The sequence below is a fragment of the Rhinatrema bivittatum genome, chromosome 11 (assembly GCF_901001135.1).
Source record: "Rhinatrema bivittatum chromosome 11, aRhiBiv1.1, whole genome shotgun sequence".
NCBI lineage: Eukaryota > Metazoa > Chordata > Amphibia > Gymnophiona > Rhinatrematidae > Rhinatrema > Rhinatrema bivittatum.
In genome coordinates this window covers 42,962,878-42,974,953 of record NC_042625.1, presented here as the reverse complement: position 1 = coordinate 42,974,953, position 12,076 = coordinate 42,962,878, and the positions used below count along the sequence as shown (strand labels likewise).

General features: G+C 39.5%; 1 protein-coding gene across 3 annotated transcripts in view; it reads right to left on the bottom strand.

Annotated features, from left to right (window-relative positions):
• The window catches only part of SFSWAP (splicing factor SWAP), a 235,710-nt gene that overhangs the window by 45,427 nt on the left and 178,207 nt on the right, over window positions 1-12,076 (bottom strand). For all 3 annotated transcript variants that reach the window (XM_029571586.1, XM_029571588.1, XM_029571587.1), the window contains one exon: window positions 1,826-2,094. In XM_029571586.1, the coding sequence (XP_029427446.1) occupies window positions 1,826-2,094 (269 nt within the window). The remainder of the gene's footprint in view (window positions 1-1,825; window positions 2,095-12,076) is intronic.

Here is a 12,076-nt window from a genome sequence, read left to right as displayed (position 1 = left end):
TCTGTCAGTAATATTTATATTTAGCCAGCCATAATCAACTCAAGGGAGTCAAAACTATTTGTGGGAAACAATGACCCTAAAGCTTCATCCAGGACGATCATTTTAGTAGGGTCATTCTTAATGGTTTACTGGCAGCAACTACTTCTAGTGTCACTATAGCAATGATGGATAGTGAATTCTGTGATGTAAATAGAAGACAGCTCTTCCCATGTCTCTCACATTCACAGCTTGTTGGCATCGTTAATATGCTGGGGATATTTAAAAAAAAAAAAAAAAAAAAAATATGGAGCAGTTTCCTTACTGATACAGACAACATTTCAATCTGTCAGTATCTGATGTCAAGCAGTTTATGCTTCATAAATAGGGATAGTATATGCTGAAAGAAGCATGCACTTCAATTACGAGACGCTGGCTAGAAAGTTTAAGAAATTGCAGCTTTCCTTTCTGATACAGTCTACTGAAAGCACTACTAATTTAAACAGCCTCTGGCCCAAAATGAGACTTTCAGGTTAAAGCACCGTTCTTAAGTTTTTAACTTGTACACTCTATGGTAACAATACTTGTACCGGCCTTTCTTCTTTCCAGCTTGTTGCAAGCTTCCAAGTTCTCTCCCCCTGTTGATTGTAACTTTGACTTATTCCTACTTATTGTTATCTTTCGTTTACGTGAATTGTTACTCTAGTTTTTCCCTTTGTTAAACTGTAAACCGATCCGATATGGTAATTTACTATGTTAAATAGTAAACTGTTAAATAAATAAATAAAAATGCAAATATCTGATGTGCAGTGGCTTCAAAACCAAAACACCTAAATCCAAAAGTTATACAGTTCAAGAAAATGAAAGAAAGGTACATTAATGGAATTGGGGTTAAAAGGATTATTTAGATATTTCTGGCTTATGATGTCAAGTAAGGCAGACGTTTAGCACTGGTAGACCACTAAACATTGAAACAAATTGGTAGTACGGCATCACCAGCAAGTCTTGCTGGAATAAACTACATCAGATGTGAATTCCTGCTACCAATGAAGGGTAGAGACCAAGGCAAATCTAAAAGCTGTACAACTAGGAAAGGCTTCAGTGACTCCAAATTATTTTCTGGTCGGCCTCTGCAGACCAAACAGAACCAAACCCTTCTATAGCAACTGCAGCCAAAGCAAATGCTCACAAGATATTCCACAAAGGATGTAAATATTTCTCATGGGTGGGGAAGGGAAGGTACTCGAAGCAAGAAAAGGGACAGATTTTTAAAATCAATCCTGTTTTGGCAATGGTCATAGTGTAATTGTGTCCCCAATAGGGGTCTAGTGGCAGTCTGTTAACCCCTCATACTGTACAGGTTTTCACTTTCAGCCAAAATGTCAAGGGATCATCCTCAGCTCATAGTTCAGATACAATGAACTGGAATTTTAGCCCAAAGGAGAGCAATATTTACCGCAGATTAACACCCATTCATTCAAACACATATGTGCCTTTTGCTTGCCTCCAGCAGCTCTGGGACTGTGGCAAACAATCCCAGTAATACAATACTACCACAGTCTACACTAAAAGAAAATGAGAGTAGTCATTTAATCATATGCCTGTAAGGGACTATTGTGACAATTACAACAATTGTTTTCTAGCAGGCATCATTTTACTTAAGGGGGACTTGTGACAACAGACTTTTTTTTTTCAGACAAAACATTAAAAATTGCAGCTTTTGAGTTATAGGGTCTATCGTCTGTCTGATCTTACCCATATACAGCATCAGCTCCACTTTACCTTAATCCCATAGCTCTACCCTTTAAAGCACCGGCGCACACACACACAAGTATTCACCCCACCTCACCTTGAGCGTCTGACTGTTCTGTAGGCACTGGGAAGTGAATGCTTTGCTTTAGGGTGGGACCGGGACCGGGACCTGGACTTGGAAGCAGAATGATACTTTGTTGGTGATCGAGACCTGGACCTTTTCTTATGTTTCTTCTTTTTCTTTTCTTTTTCTTCTTCTCGAGGGGGTTCTTTACTTCTGCTTGAAGGGCTTTCAATCGGACTGATATCATATGTGGGTAAAATGTTGTCTCCAGCCAGTAAGGTACATGCCATGCTGCTTACAGCCTAAGAACAAAAACCAAGATTGTTGACTATTAATAAGCAGTTCAGTTTTTAAATGTGGACAAATTCAAATAGTTAGCCCAAAGAAACTGATTTGATATATAGAGCATATGCCCTTCAGGAGAATATCATTTCTGTGCTGTTTCCTAAAAAGCTTTCTGCTAGATTTACAACACAGCAAAAACTGGAGATATATTGTGTGTGCAGGCACAAATGCAGAACAAAGGTGGTTTATGAAGGTTCACAGGAATCTTTTCATCAGTACAAGGTCTATCCAGTATGGATCTGTATCTAATATATACCCAGAGACTTTTTCTCAAACACTTAAGCAAAGTCGTTCAAGTTCCAAGAATGCTTTATAGCCTTGAAACGTAGATATTGTAGCTTACAATATCTGAGCTGCCAATGGAAGTTATCGGTTTACTGTGTGCTTCTGGTATAGAAAGGAAGTATCACCATTTTGCAGTGGTGAAGTAGTCAGAGGTCAAAGGTTACTTTCAGTCTGGCCTTCCTACCTGTGCTCTTACTTTATGCTTTACACTAAGTACAAGATGAAGTATAGATTTTAATTTCAAGCATGCCTTTATTTCAGGTTTGTCAAATGTAATTCAGTCATTTTATTGCTTCTCTGGATCCCATTAGTGATATCAGCTGAAGGCATAGCTCACAATCAGCATTAACTGCCCCAATGTGGTTAAGTTTAAAAAGGAAGAATGTTTGATACCCTCAAGTCTTCATTTAACCACACTAGCTATGCAACCATGACTTCAAAGACTGTCTTAGCAAGACAAAAGAAAAGTAACTGAGAAGCAAAGGTGGCACATGGAAAAAAATAATATACAAAACAGCAGTATCAAAGAAAATAAAATCCGAAATTAGGATACAGAGAAAGATGGGTTAATACTGAAGGATTTTCCCCTTTGCCTTTAATATCAGCATAAAACCTATGTCAGCCAGCTATGGTTTTATTTTCTTAACCTTGAGAAAACATTTTATCTATTTAAACCAAGGTGGTGGGGATGCTACTCTAGACTTTCCTACAAATAAACAGGGCCATCCTGGGTATAGATGTTACTAATAAAAGACAAAAGAGATTAACATACACATTAATGTTTTCTGTTAATAAAGTATGCAAAATGTTGATGCCTAAAAACCAAATGCTTTACTAAAACATAAAACATCCTGGTGCAATCCACTCAAAGTTAATATTTTTAACTGTAGTAAAGCCCCCCCCCAAAAAAACAAAATATTTGGAAAAGTCCAATTCATCATCTGGAGCCTAAGAGAATTTTGCAATCTTTGTTTAAAGGCAGAATCCAAACAGGCATCTCGAGTCTGCCCCTTATTTCATATACTGTCACTCTCCAAACTGCTGTTCCAAGACAACTGTAGACATCAGAATCATCCTTGTATAATTTCCAGGCTGCCTGGATTGACACTTCTTCTGTTTGAAAATAGGAGTTCTGCTGTGACATGAATAGAAACCAATCCATTATAAACTAAAATACACAAATCAGAAATTGTTAATCTCATTTCGCTTCTACTCTTATTTTCCTCTTTTCCCAAATGTCAGTTTAACATGATATTTGAGGACTTTTGATACCTGATTCAGAACTTCCCTATTTATAAGCGCAGCTTGTGTTTTTTTTTTATGAACTATAATTGCCAGGGGTCATGTTATTACAATGGTGTCCAAAGACAAGGAAATGATGCAGCAGTTTGGTACTGTCATCTAAGGATCAATTTTAAGCATCATTATTTGAAGGAAAACATATCTGCATGTGTTACTGGCCTTAAACATAACATATCCCTTGTTAGAGCCCCAGAAAAAGATAACTAATATAATGCTCTAATAGCAAGAATTATTTTCACTGGAACAGACATGACAGGGACATGAACAAAGATTCTAGTAAGCAGTGGTTGTTTGTGGAATATTTCATGTCAATTTACGTCCTAAGGGTTCTGCTTCCATATTATAGATATTGGCCTCTGAAATTCATTTCAAGCTGGCAATGCTGCATAATGATTCAAGCACAGAGCTCTGAATTTGGATACCCTGGCTAAATCTCCCCGTTTTCCACTCACCGTGGGACCTTCAGCAGGTCATTTGATCTCCTAATACGTAATACAAATTAGAAGTCGTTTGAAACAGACATATTTTATGTGAATTTAGCTTATATAGGGGGTTATTTACAAAAGCTTTATCGCGTGTGTTTGGGCCTTTTCGCATGTGATATATTTTATTTATTTTAAATTTTTTCTATACCGTCGTTTGGTGTGGACCTTCACAAATTAGGGGGAGGGGAGGAGTCGAGGCGGGGAGGGGGAGGAGTCAGCTGCGGCACTGCTGCCAGTGATAATGTGAGGAACATTATCACTGGCAGTAGCGCGGCGCTGGCAATAGAGCGGCGAATAGCACCACCTTTCATGGGGGCGCTATTTGCACGAATGGTTGCAGCTGGCCGCACTGCGGCTGGCGAAATCACACCGCCATGGTGCGAACAGCTGCGGCCTTTCGCAGGCCTGCCCCCCCTTCACTCCCCCGCCCCCTTTTTCGCTGGATTCATCATTCTGCGAAGAATGATGAATCCAGCCCACAGTTGGCTAGGTTGAAAGATGACCAGATGTCCATCAAGTCCAAAGGCCTTAAACAGTGGTAGGATCATGCCTTCATTCCTTGCTCCTACACTCACCTTTATACACATTTACTCAATACCATTTGCAAAGATAACAGATTTTACATTAAATTAAATTATATTAATTGTAAACTATTTTAAGATAAGAAAAAACAGCCACTAGATATATGTAGAGTTACTAATGGGTGGCACTGATGCTTTAATTAAATGCATGGATTTTCTATTCCGTTAACAAATGAATGAACTGGTGAAACAGTCCTGGCATTACAATTCTCTATAAGTGATGCAAAATATCTGGCAGAACTTATGTTAAAATGGCTCCCAAGTTTCTTGATAAATAGGTTCATCTTAATTTTGAGACAAACAATGCTGTATCACTGAATCCTGATCTCTTGAAAAACCAAACAAAAAACCCAAATCCCCTCAAATCAATGACGACATAACTTTATTGTACACAAAGCAATGCAGAAAGGCTCTGACCTTCAGTTATGCAACAGGGCTCTTTACTGAAACCTCAGATGCAGGGATAAAGAACCCCTTATCGGCGGTTGAAGGGGATCGCACCAGGTGGTGACTGAGATCATCTCCCTGATCCTGGCCTTCCACTTGGTATGAGGCATTTTGAAGAAAATGAATGAGGAAATGTGGAGCTCAAAAATCTGTCTCTCTCAAAAGTCGATCATCTTGAATCTCCCAAATTCACTTGAATTTCAATAATGGATTATGTTCTAAGGCTTAATGTAGGTATGATCCCTATGTCCATTCCCTTAACCTCTTCTAATCCCCCAGGCATTGGCATCCCTCTCCTTTCCGCCTCTCACCATGCATGAGAACCAGAAGTGAGGTGGGACACTCGATGAAACATGTCACCCAGGCGATAGTACCAAATAACACAATTAAATAAAAAAGTAATTAACTTTATTACCCAAAAATCATCTTGGGATAAAAACAATGCAATTTTGGCACATGAATGATGCCATACGGATGTCCTATGCTATAAAATAGGTAGTGCTAAGGATTTCTGTTTCATTTAAATACAGAACTGAGTGCCCAGGAGAGGAGTCTGTGTGCGTGTTGAAACTGTGGGAGCTAAGTTTAGTGCACCCGTACTGCATCAGCCCATGAATAACTGAAGTGAGCAGAAGGAATTGCATTGGTTAACTAGAATGTCATGTATACAATTTCAAATTCTCTAATTTTCAAAGCCGTGACCACCACCTTACATTTGTAATCTGATTGTCTCTTATCAGCTCCTTTCAACTTGAACTTTTCTAATTACGATCACTTAAGGAAATCAACTTTGAAAAAACATTCAAGATGAGTTGCTAATTTTGGCCGCTTCATTATGGAAGACTCTGCCCCTTACTCTGTGACTTGAAAGGGAATATTTTAAACTTAGGGAACAACTAAGTTTAATATCACACTGTAAAGCCTGTTGCTGAATTATTGTTTGCTGTAAACCGAGGTGATGTGCTGTACATGCCGCGGTATATAAAAATCTCTAAATAAAATAAAACTACTAAAATAAACTAAAGGTTTGGCTGTTTTCTAAAGTCTCTTCTTAAGCCTTCAAATGCCAGCTGATATCTTCAACTTAACATGATGGTTTGTATTGCTTTAGTGTTTTGTCATCACTTGATTTTATACTCTTTTTTTTTTTTTATAAGATTTAATTTTTATTTTATCCATTTTTAATGACTAATTGTCTTATACTATGTATTGTTTGAAGCTTTTTTTTTTTTTTTACGATTTTTAATTGTGCATTGCTTTGATTTTCTTAGATAATCTAATAAATGTTCTTAATAAATATATAAACACACCAAGAGAACTTTGAGACAAACAAAAAAGTATACCAGTGTTTCATCAGATCCATCATAACAATAAGACTTGGGAAATCTGAAACAAATAAAAATTAAAAAGCAATTTTCTTGGGAGTTGAGAAAATGACAAGCCTGTGGCACCTTGTGCCCTTTTTCAGCTTTAATTACACATGGGAAAACCTTACCAACCAAATGGGTGCAGTTCCAAAATATGAAACCTGAATTCTTAATTATTTTGAGGTGCAAAATCAGCCCAAGATCTCTCTCAATCAGGCCGATACACTACAGTGCGCTCCCGTGGAGCGCACTGTTAACCGCGTTTGGACGCACTTTTTCAACGCACTAGCTTTACCCCTTATTCAGTAAGGGGTAATAGCGCGTCGAAAACGCACGTCCAACCCCCCCGAAACTAATAGCGCCCGCAACATGCAAATGCATGTTGATGGCCCTATTAGTTATTCCTGCGTGATTCAGAAAGTAAAATGTGCAGCCAAGCCGCACATTTTACTTTCAGAAATTAGCGCCTACCCAAAGGTAGGCGCTAATTTCTGCCGGCATCAGGAAAGTGCACAGAAAAGCAGTAAAAACTGCTTTTCTGTGCACCCTCCGACTTAATATCATGGCAATATTAAGTTGGAGGTCCCGAAAGTAAAAAAAAAAATTTGAAATCGGCCTGCGGCTCGAAAACCGGACGCTCAATTTTGCCGGCGTACAGTTTCCGAACCAGTGGCTGTCAGCGGGTTTGAGAACAGACCCCGGCAAAATTGAGCGTCGGCTGTCAAACTCACTGACAGCCGCCACTCCTGTCCAAAAAGAGGCGCTAGGGATGCGCTAGTGTCCCTAGCGCCTCTTTTTACCGCAGGCCCTAATTTGCATAGGCCACCCTCCTGAATCGCGCGCCCAGGAGAGTGGCCTGTGCTCTCCCGCGGACTTTACTGTATCGGCCTGAATGTGGGGGCAGGGGAAATAAGCTGCTTGCACCATAACTCCCTCCTTAACACTAATGGGATAAAAGATTAGGCCACTCATCTAATAGGACAGCCAAATGCTAAACAGATTTATACTGCTTGTTTATATTGAAAGGTATTTTTCAGCAACATCGTTCTGAATTCATCGTTTAATCACATCGATAAAATGGATTTTGAAGCTCAATTCACATCCAATCAGCGGCTAAAGACTGTGAGAAGAAATGTTTTTAAAGTTGCACTCAGCAAAACTCATCAATATGAACCGATGCTTGCTGGAAATTATCTAAACTGTTAGAAATAAAAATGACAACAGTAAAAACAATTTCTACTTGTAATTAGAGATGATGGAGCAGGAGTCAACAGTATTTTTGGGAGAGAAGAGAGGAGAATAGGGTAAATGATGTAAGTAAAGATTAGTTTTCATCCTAAAAAACTGTTTTGTATTGTGTACATCAAAGGGCAGGCAACTCTGGTTCTGGAGTGCTGTAAACAGGTCTGGTTTTCAGGATATCCACAATGAATATGCATGAAATAGATCTGCAGGTACTTCCACCACTGTACACAAATCCATCTCATGCATATTCATTACTGATATCCTGAAAACTAGACAATTTGCAGCACTCCAGGACTTGCCTGCCCCTGGTCTATATATTAAAACATAGTTTTCCCTACTATTGGGGAAGCAGCAGTGCATTTGTAACAATTATTGTTCTCTCTGTGGAATCGTGCTCAGATGTGTCAAAATAAGTGATAAAACTCCTCCCTAAAAAATTAAACTACATACTCTAGCATCATTCTTTTAAGCAATCTGCTTAATTTTGGCTATTTTAAGTGTGGACATACCAGATTTTTAATTCAATTAGGTGGTGGTAAAAAAGTTAGCAAGGCAGAAAATGGTAAAACAGCAAGCTGCATAACACCTCAGTCCTTCTGCAGTATGCAGCAGTGGTAGAGCACACCTCACTGCTACAAAAGCGCCCAATACTTCATTACCTTACTCAGTTGCCAAACTACAGGGTCAGGGACATTAGCAGCAGAACAAATTCTTAGTTTAGTCTACCATAATAAAAAATTCAGCATTCAATAAAAACATAAGATTTAGCCAAACTAATACCTGCCTCTGTGCAGCTGGGTGGAAATGACCCCTATATGTAAAAACATCTAGAATGAATCCAGTTCATGGACATCAATCACTTCCTTTATCCCTTCAGGTTGCAAATTGCCACATAAGCAGTGGTGCCAATTAAACTGTTTGTGAACTGGCAGTGGGTGCTGCAACTCCTGTTAACTATAGTTGGAATATTTGTGCTTCTGCAGTCTCTGAATATGGAGAAACACAAATGGTCGACCATCTGGTTCAGGAGTAGCCCATTCATCATCTTGGAGGAAGATGGGCTTGGATTAGGCAGCTCTGATGCACTTGACTAACTGAGATCTTCCAAATTCATCAGCTAACTGCTCATAGGAAATCTTTAAACTCACGCAAGAGAAAGAATGTTTTTCCAAAGAAACTGAGCCAGCACCAAAAAAATAAATAGTTCTGCAAGGGAAGGTTAGTGACCAAGGATTAGTTATGGATCATCTTTATCCTAATAAGATGGGGGATATGTCTTTCCTGCATCTATTCTTGCCTTTTTGCTTTTTCCAAATCTAGCTTAGTGCCCACAGATTTATGTCTGGATACTCTAAAAACAAAGGATCAATATGACGCCAAGAACTGGCATTCAAAGTTCTGGGAGGTATACAGTAATTGACTAAGCATTGATTCCTCTTAAGAGGGAGCCTAGGATAAAGCCCTTCACACTTTTCTCAACGCTTTCTAATCGAACATGTATTTTTAATGAATGAAAACAACATAAAATAATGCACCAGCTTACAAAGAATGTACAAAACCAATCAGACAAAATCTCTTTCTAAATGGTGCACAAGAAAGCAGAGATTTGTAAAACTGTATTATGGATCTTATGTGAAGTCAGGCCCAAGTTGTTTGAAGCCTGCATTTTCTTTGATTTTCCTTTGGTCTTACAAATAGCCATCAACATAAATGAGGCAGCAAGAATGGGCAAGGTGCACGAGGAGTCAATTGTGAGATTTGGAGGTTGATACTTTGTGCCATCATACAGCAGCCCCCGAAACTTCTTAAATAGGCGGTCCAACTCTCTTATTTTCAGCCATCTTTTCACTTTTAGGGTGTGAAAGAAATACCAACTCCAAACTTCCCCTCCTGCCGCACCCTTTCCCCACAACACACACTCAAAATGAACAAAGCTGAGGTGGACCCCAAACTTTTACAGGTTCTTCCTGTTTTTACATTTTGAGAAACAAAAGAAAAAAAAATGAAACCCAATGCTTATGAATATTCAAACTAAAAACGCAAGCATGCATCTCTCAAATATTGCCCCTGAAGGTCTGAATCTGTCCCATATGTACCGAAGAGATGTAATAAACATAATGTTTACTGCACAATCAGATGTCCTATACTGATTATCTTTCTGTTGATGGGTCAGGCTTATGATATAATATTTGTTAGCTGCTGTACAACTTCGGTACGTCTGATTTATTCTGTATGCTTTGACTGTATATCTCCTAAAGCTATAAACAGAGTGGTCTAAACATGTTTTAAATAAATAAATCCCCTCCTACCTTTATGGTAGAATTAATGCGCTAAAAGTCTCCTTAAAGCCTATCTTCAAAAAATAATTCTAAAATATATATTTGAGCAGGTTTTGAAAACAAATCAAGTGTTATAGCCATATGGTCTAATTTATCAATTAGGGATGCTTCATTTGAAATCTCAACTCACTAAAAATGTTCTTTCAATGTGCCACTTCCATCATTAGGTAAACAGATGGTGGTGATGCACAGAAAACCAAGGTAAGGGGTGAGTGGGGAGAATACAAATCTGGGTAAAACAGAGGCAAAGAGATCCTATCTTTTTTTTTGGCCTGTCAGTTTCCACCTGCTCCTTTGGGCTTCCAGGTCAGTTGGATCCAGGGCTGGGATCCAGAACATGACCCTTCACTCATAACTGGGATTTCCCCCTTATTTTATCAACTCTCCTAATTCACTTAGCTCAGTCATGCAGCAACCGTGTTCAGACTGGGGACCACACGTCAGGGCTCTTCTGGAATCTTGCCCTTATGGGACCTAACTTCGGCTACTACTTACTGCCATTTTGTGGTGAGTTGGACTTCCCTCTCTCTGCAAGCTCTGAATGCTATAGCTGCAACATTCCTTGCCATAAATGGCCTAGGGAGCAGAGCTCTGATCTGGGAAATGAACCCAGGGTCCTCCACGTAGCGCTGCCACTGAACCACCAGACCAGGGCAGCCAAAGAAATTCTATCTTAAAGGGTAACAGGAAACGACACCACATACAAGCTTAAAAGTATAACAGAGGAGACAAAGATTTTCCCCTGGGGGACTCTCTCTCTGCAGCCGCTTACTAGAAGCGCCTAGGCATTGAGAGACTGGAGCGTGCGGGCTCTGTTCTTTCCTTTGAGACACTGCATCAGTCCTATCCTCTGGAGAAGGATCAACTAGCATCTTTTGTCCGATCCAGAAGGATAGCTAGATTTAAGCAGTTGCAAATTGATGTTTGAAGTCTTCTGTGCTAGAGAAGATAAATTAGACAAGATGATTTCAAAACTATATTCCCTGCTTACTGGGGACCTAGATCATGGTTTGCTTTGGGAGTCTGATCTTTCTGCAACCTTAGAACATAAGAACATAAGAAAATGCCATACTGGGTCAGACCAAGGGTCCATCAAGCCCAGCATCCTGTTTCCAACAGTGGCCAATCCAGGCCATAAGAACCTGGCAAGTACCCAAAAACTAAGTCTATTCCATGTAACCATTGCTAATGGCAGTGGCTATTCTCTAAGTGAACTTAATAGCAGGTAATGGACTTCTCCTCCAAGAACTTATCCAATCCTTTTTTAAACACAGCTATACTAACTGCACTAACCACATTCTCTGGCAACAAATTCCAGAGTTTAATTGTGCGTTGAGTAAGAAAGAACTTTCTCCGATTGGTTTTAAATGTGGCCCATGCTAACTTCATGGAGTGCCCCCTAGTCTTTCTACTATCTTGGATGATGCAGAGTGAGGGATGATGAGTGAGGGATGATGCAGATGATGCAGGGATGCAGGGATGATGCAGAGTGAGCTGTGCGTTTCCAGGCATTAGGGAAATTCTCAGTATCCTCCTTGATTCTGGAAAACAATTATAAAGTTCTATACAGGTGGTATCTTACTCTGGAGAAGTTAGACAAAATTTTCCTGGAGACTTCAGTTCTCTGCTGGTGTAATTGTGGGGACTGTGGTTGCTTTTTCCATGTTTGGTGGGCCTGCCCTAAAGCCTCCGAGTATTGGGGTATGGTTCTAGACCTTGTAGCTGAAATAACATGAAATTACCAAAATCACCTAGGTTGCTGCTATTTGTGGGCCTCCCCAATATTGATAAACAGTTTTGGCGTCTCATTAGCTATATTATTGTGGGGGCGATGTGTGAACTCAACACTTGGTGGCAAAAAGTGGAGGTACCCCAGAGACCCCACTTA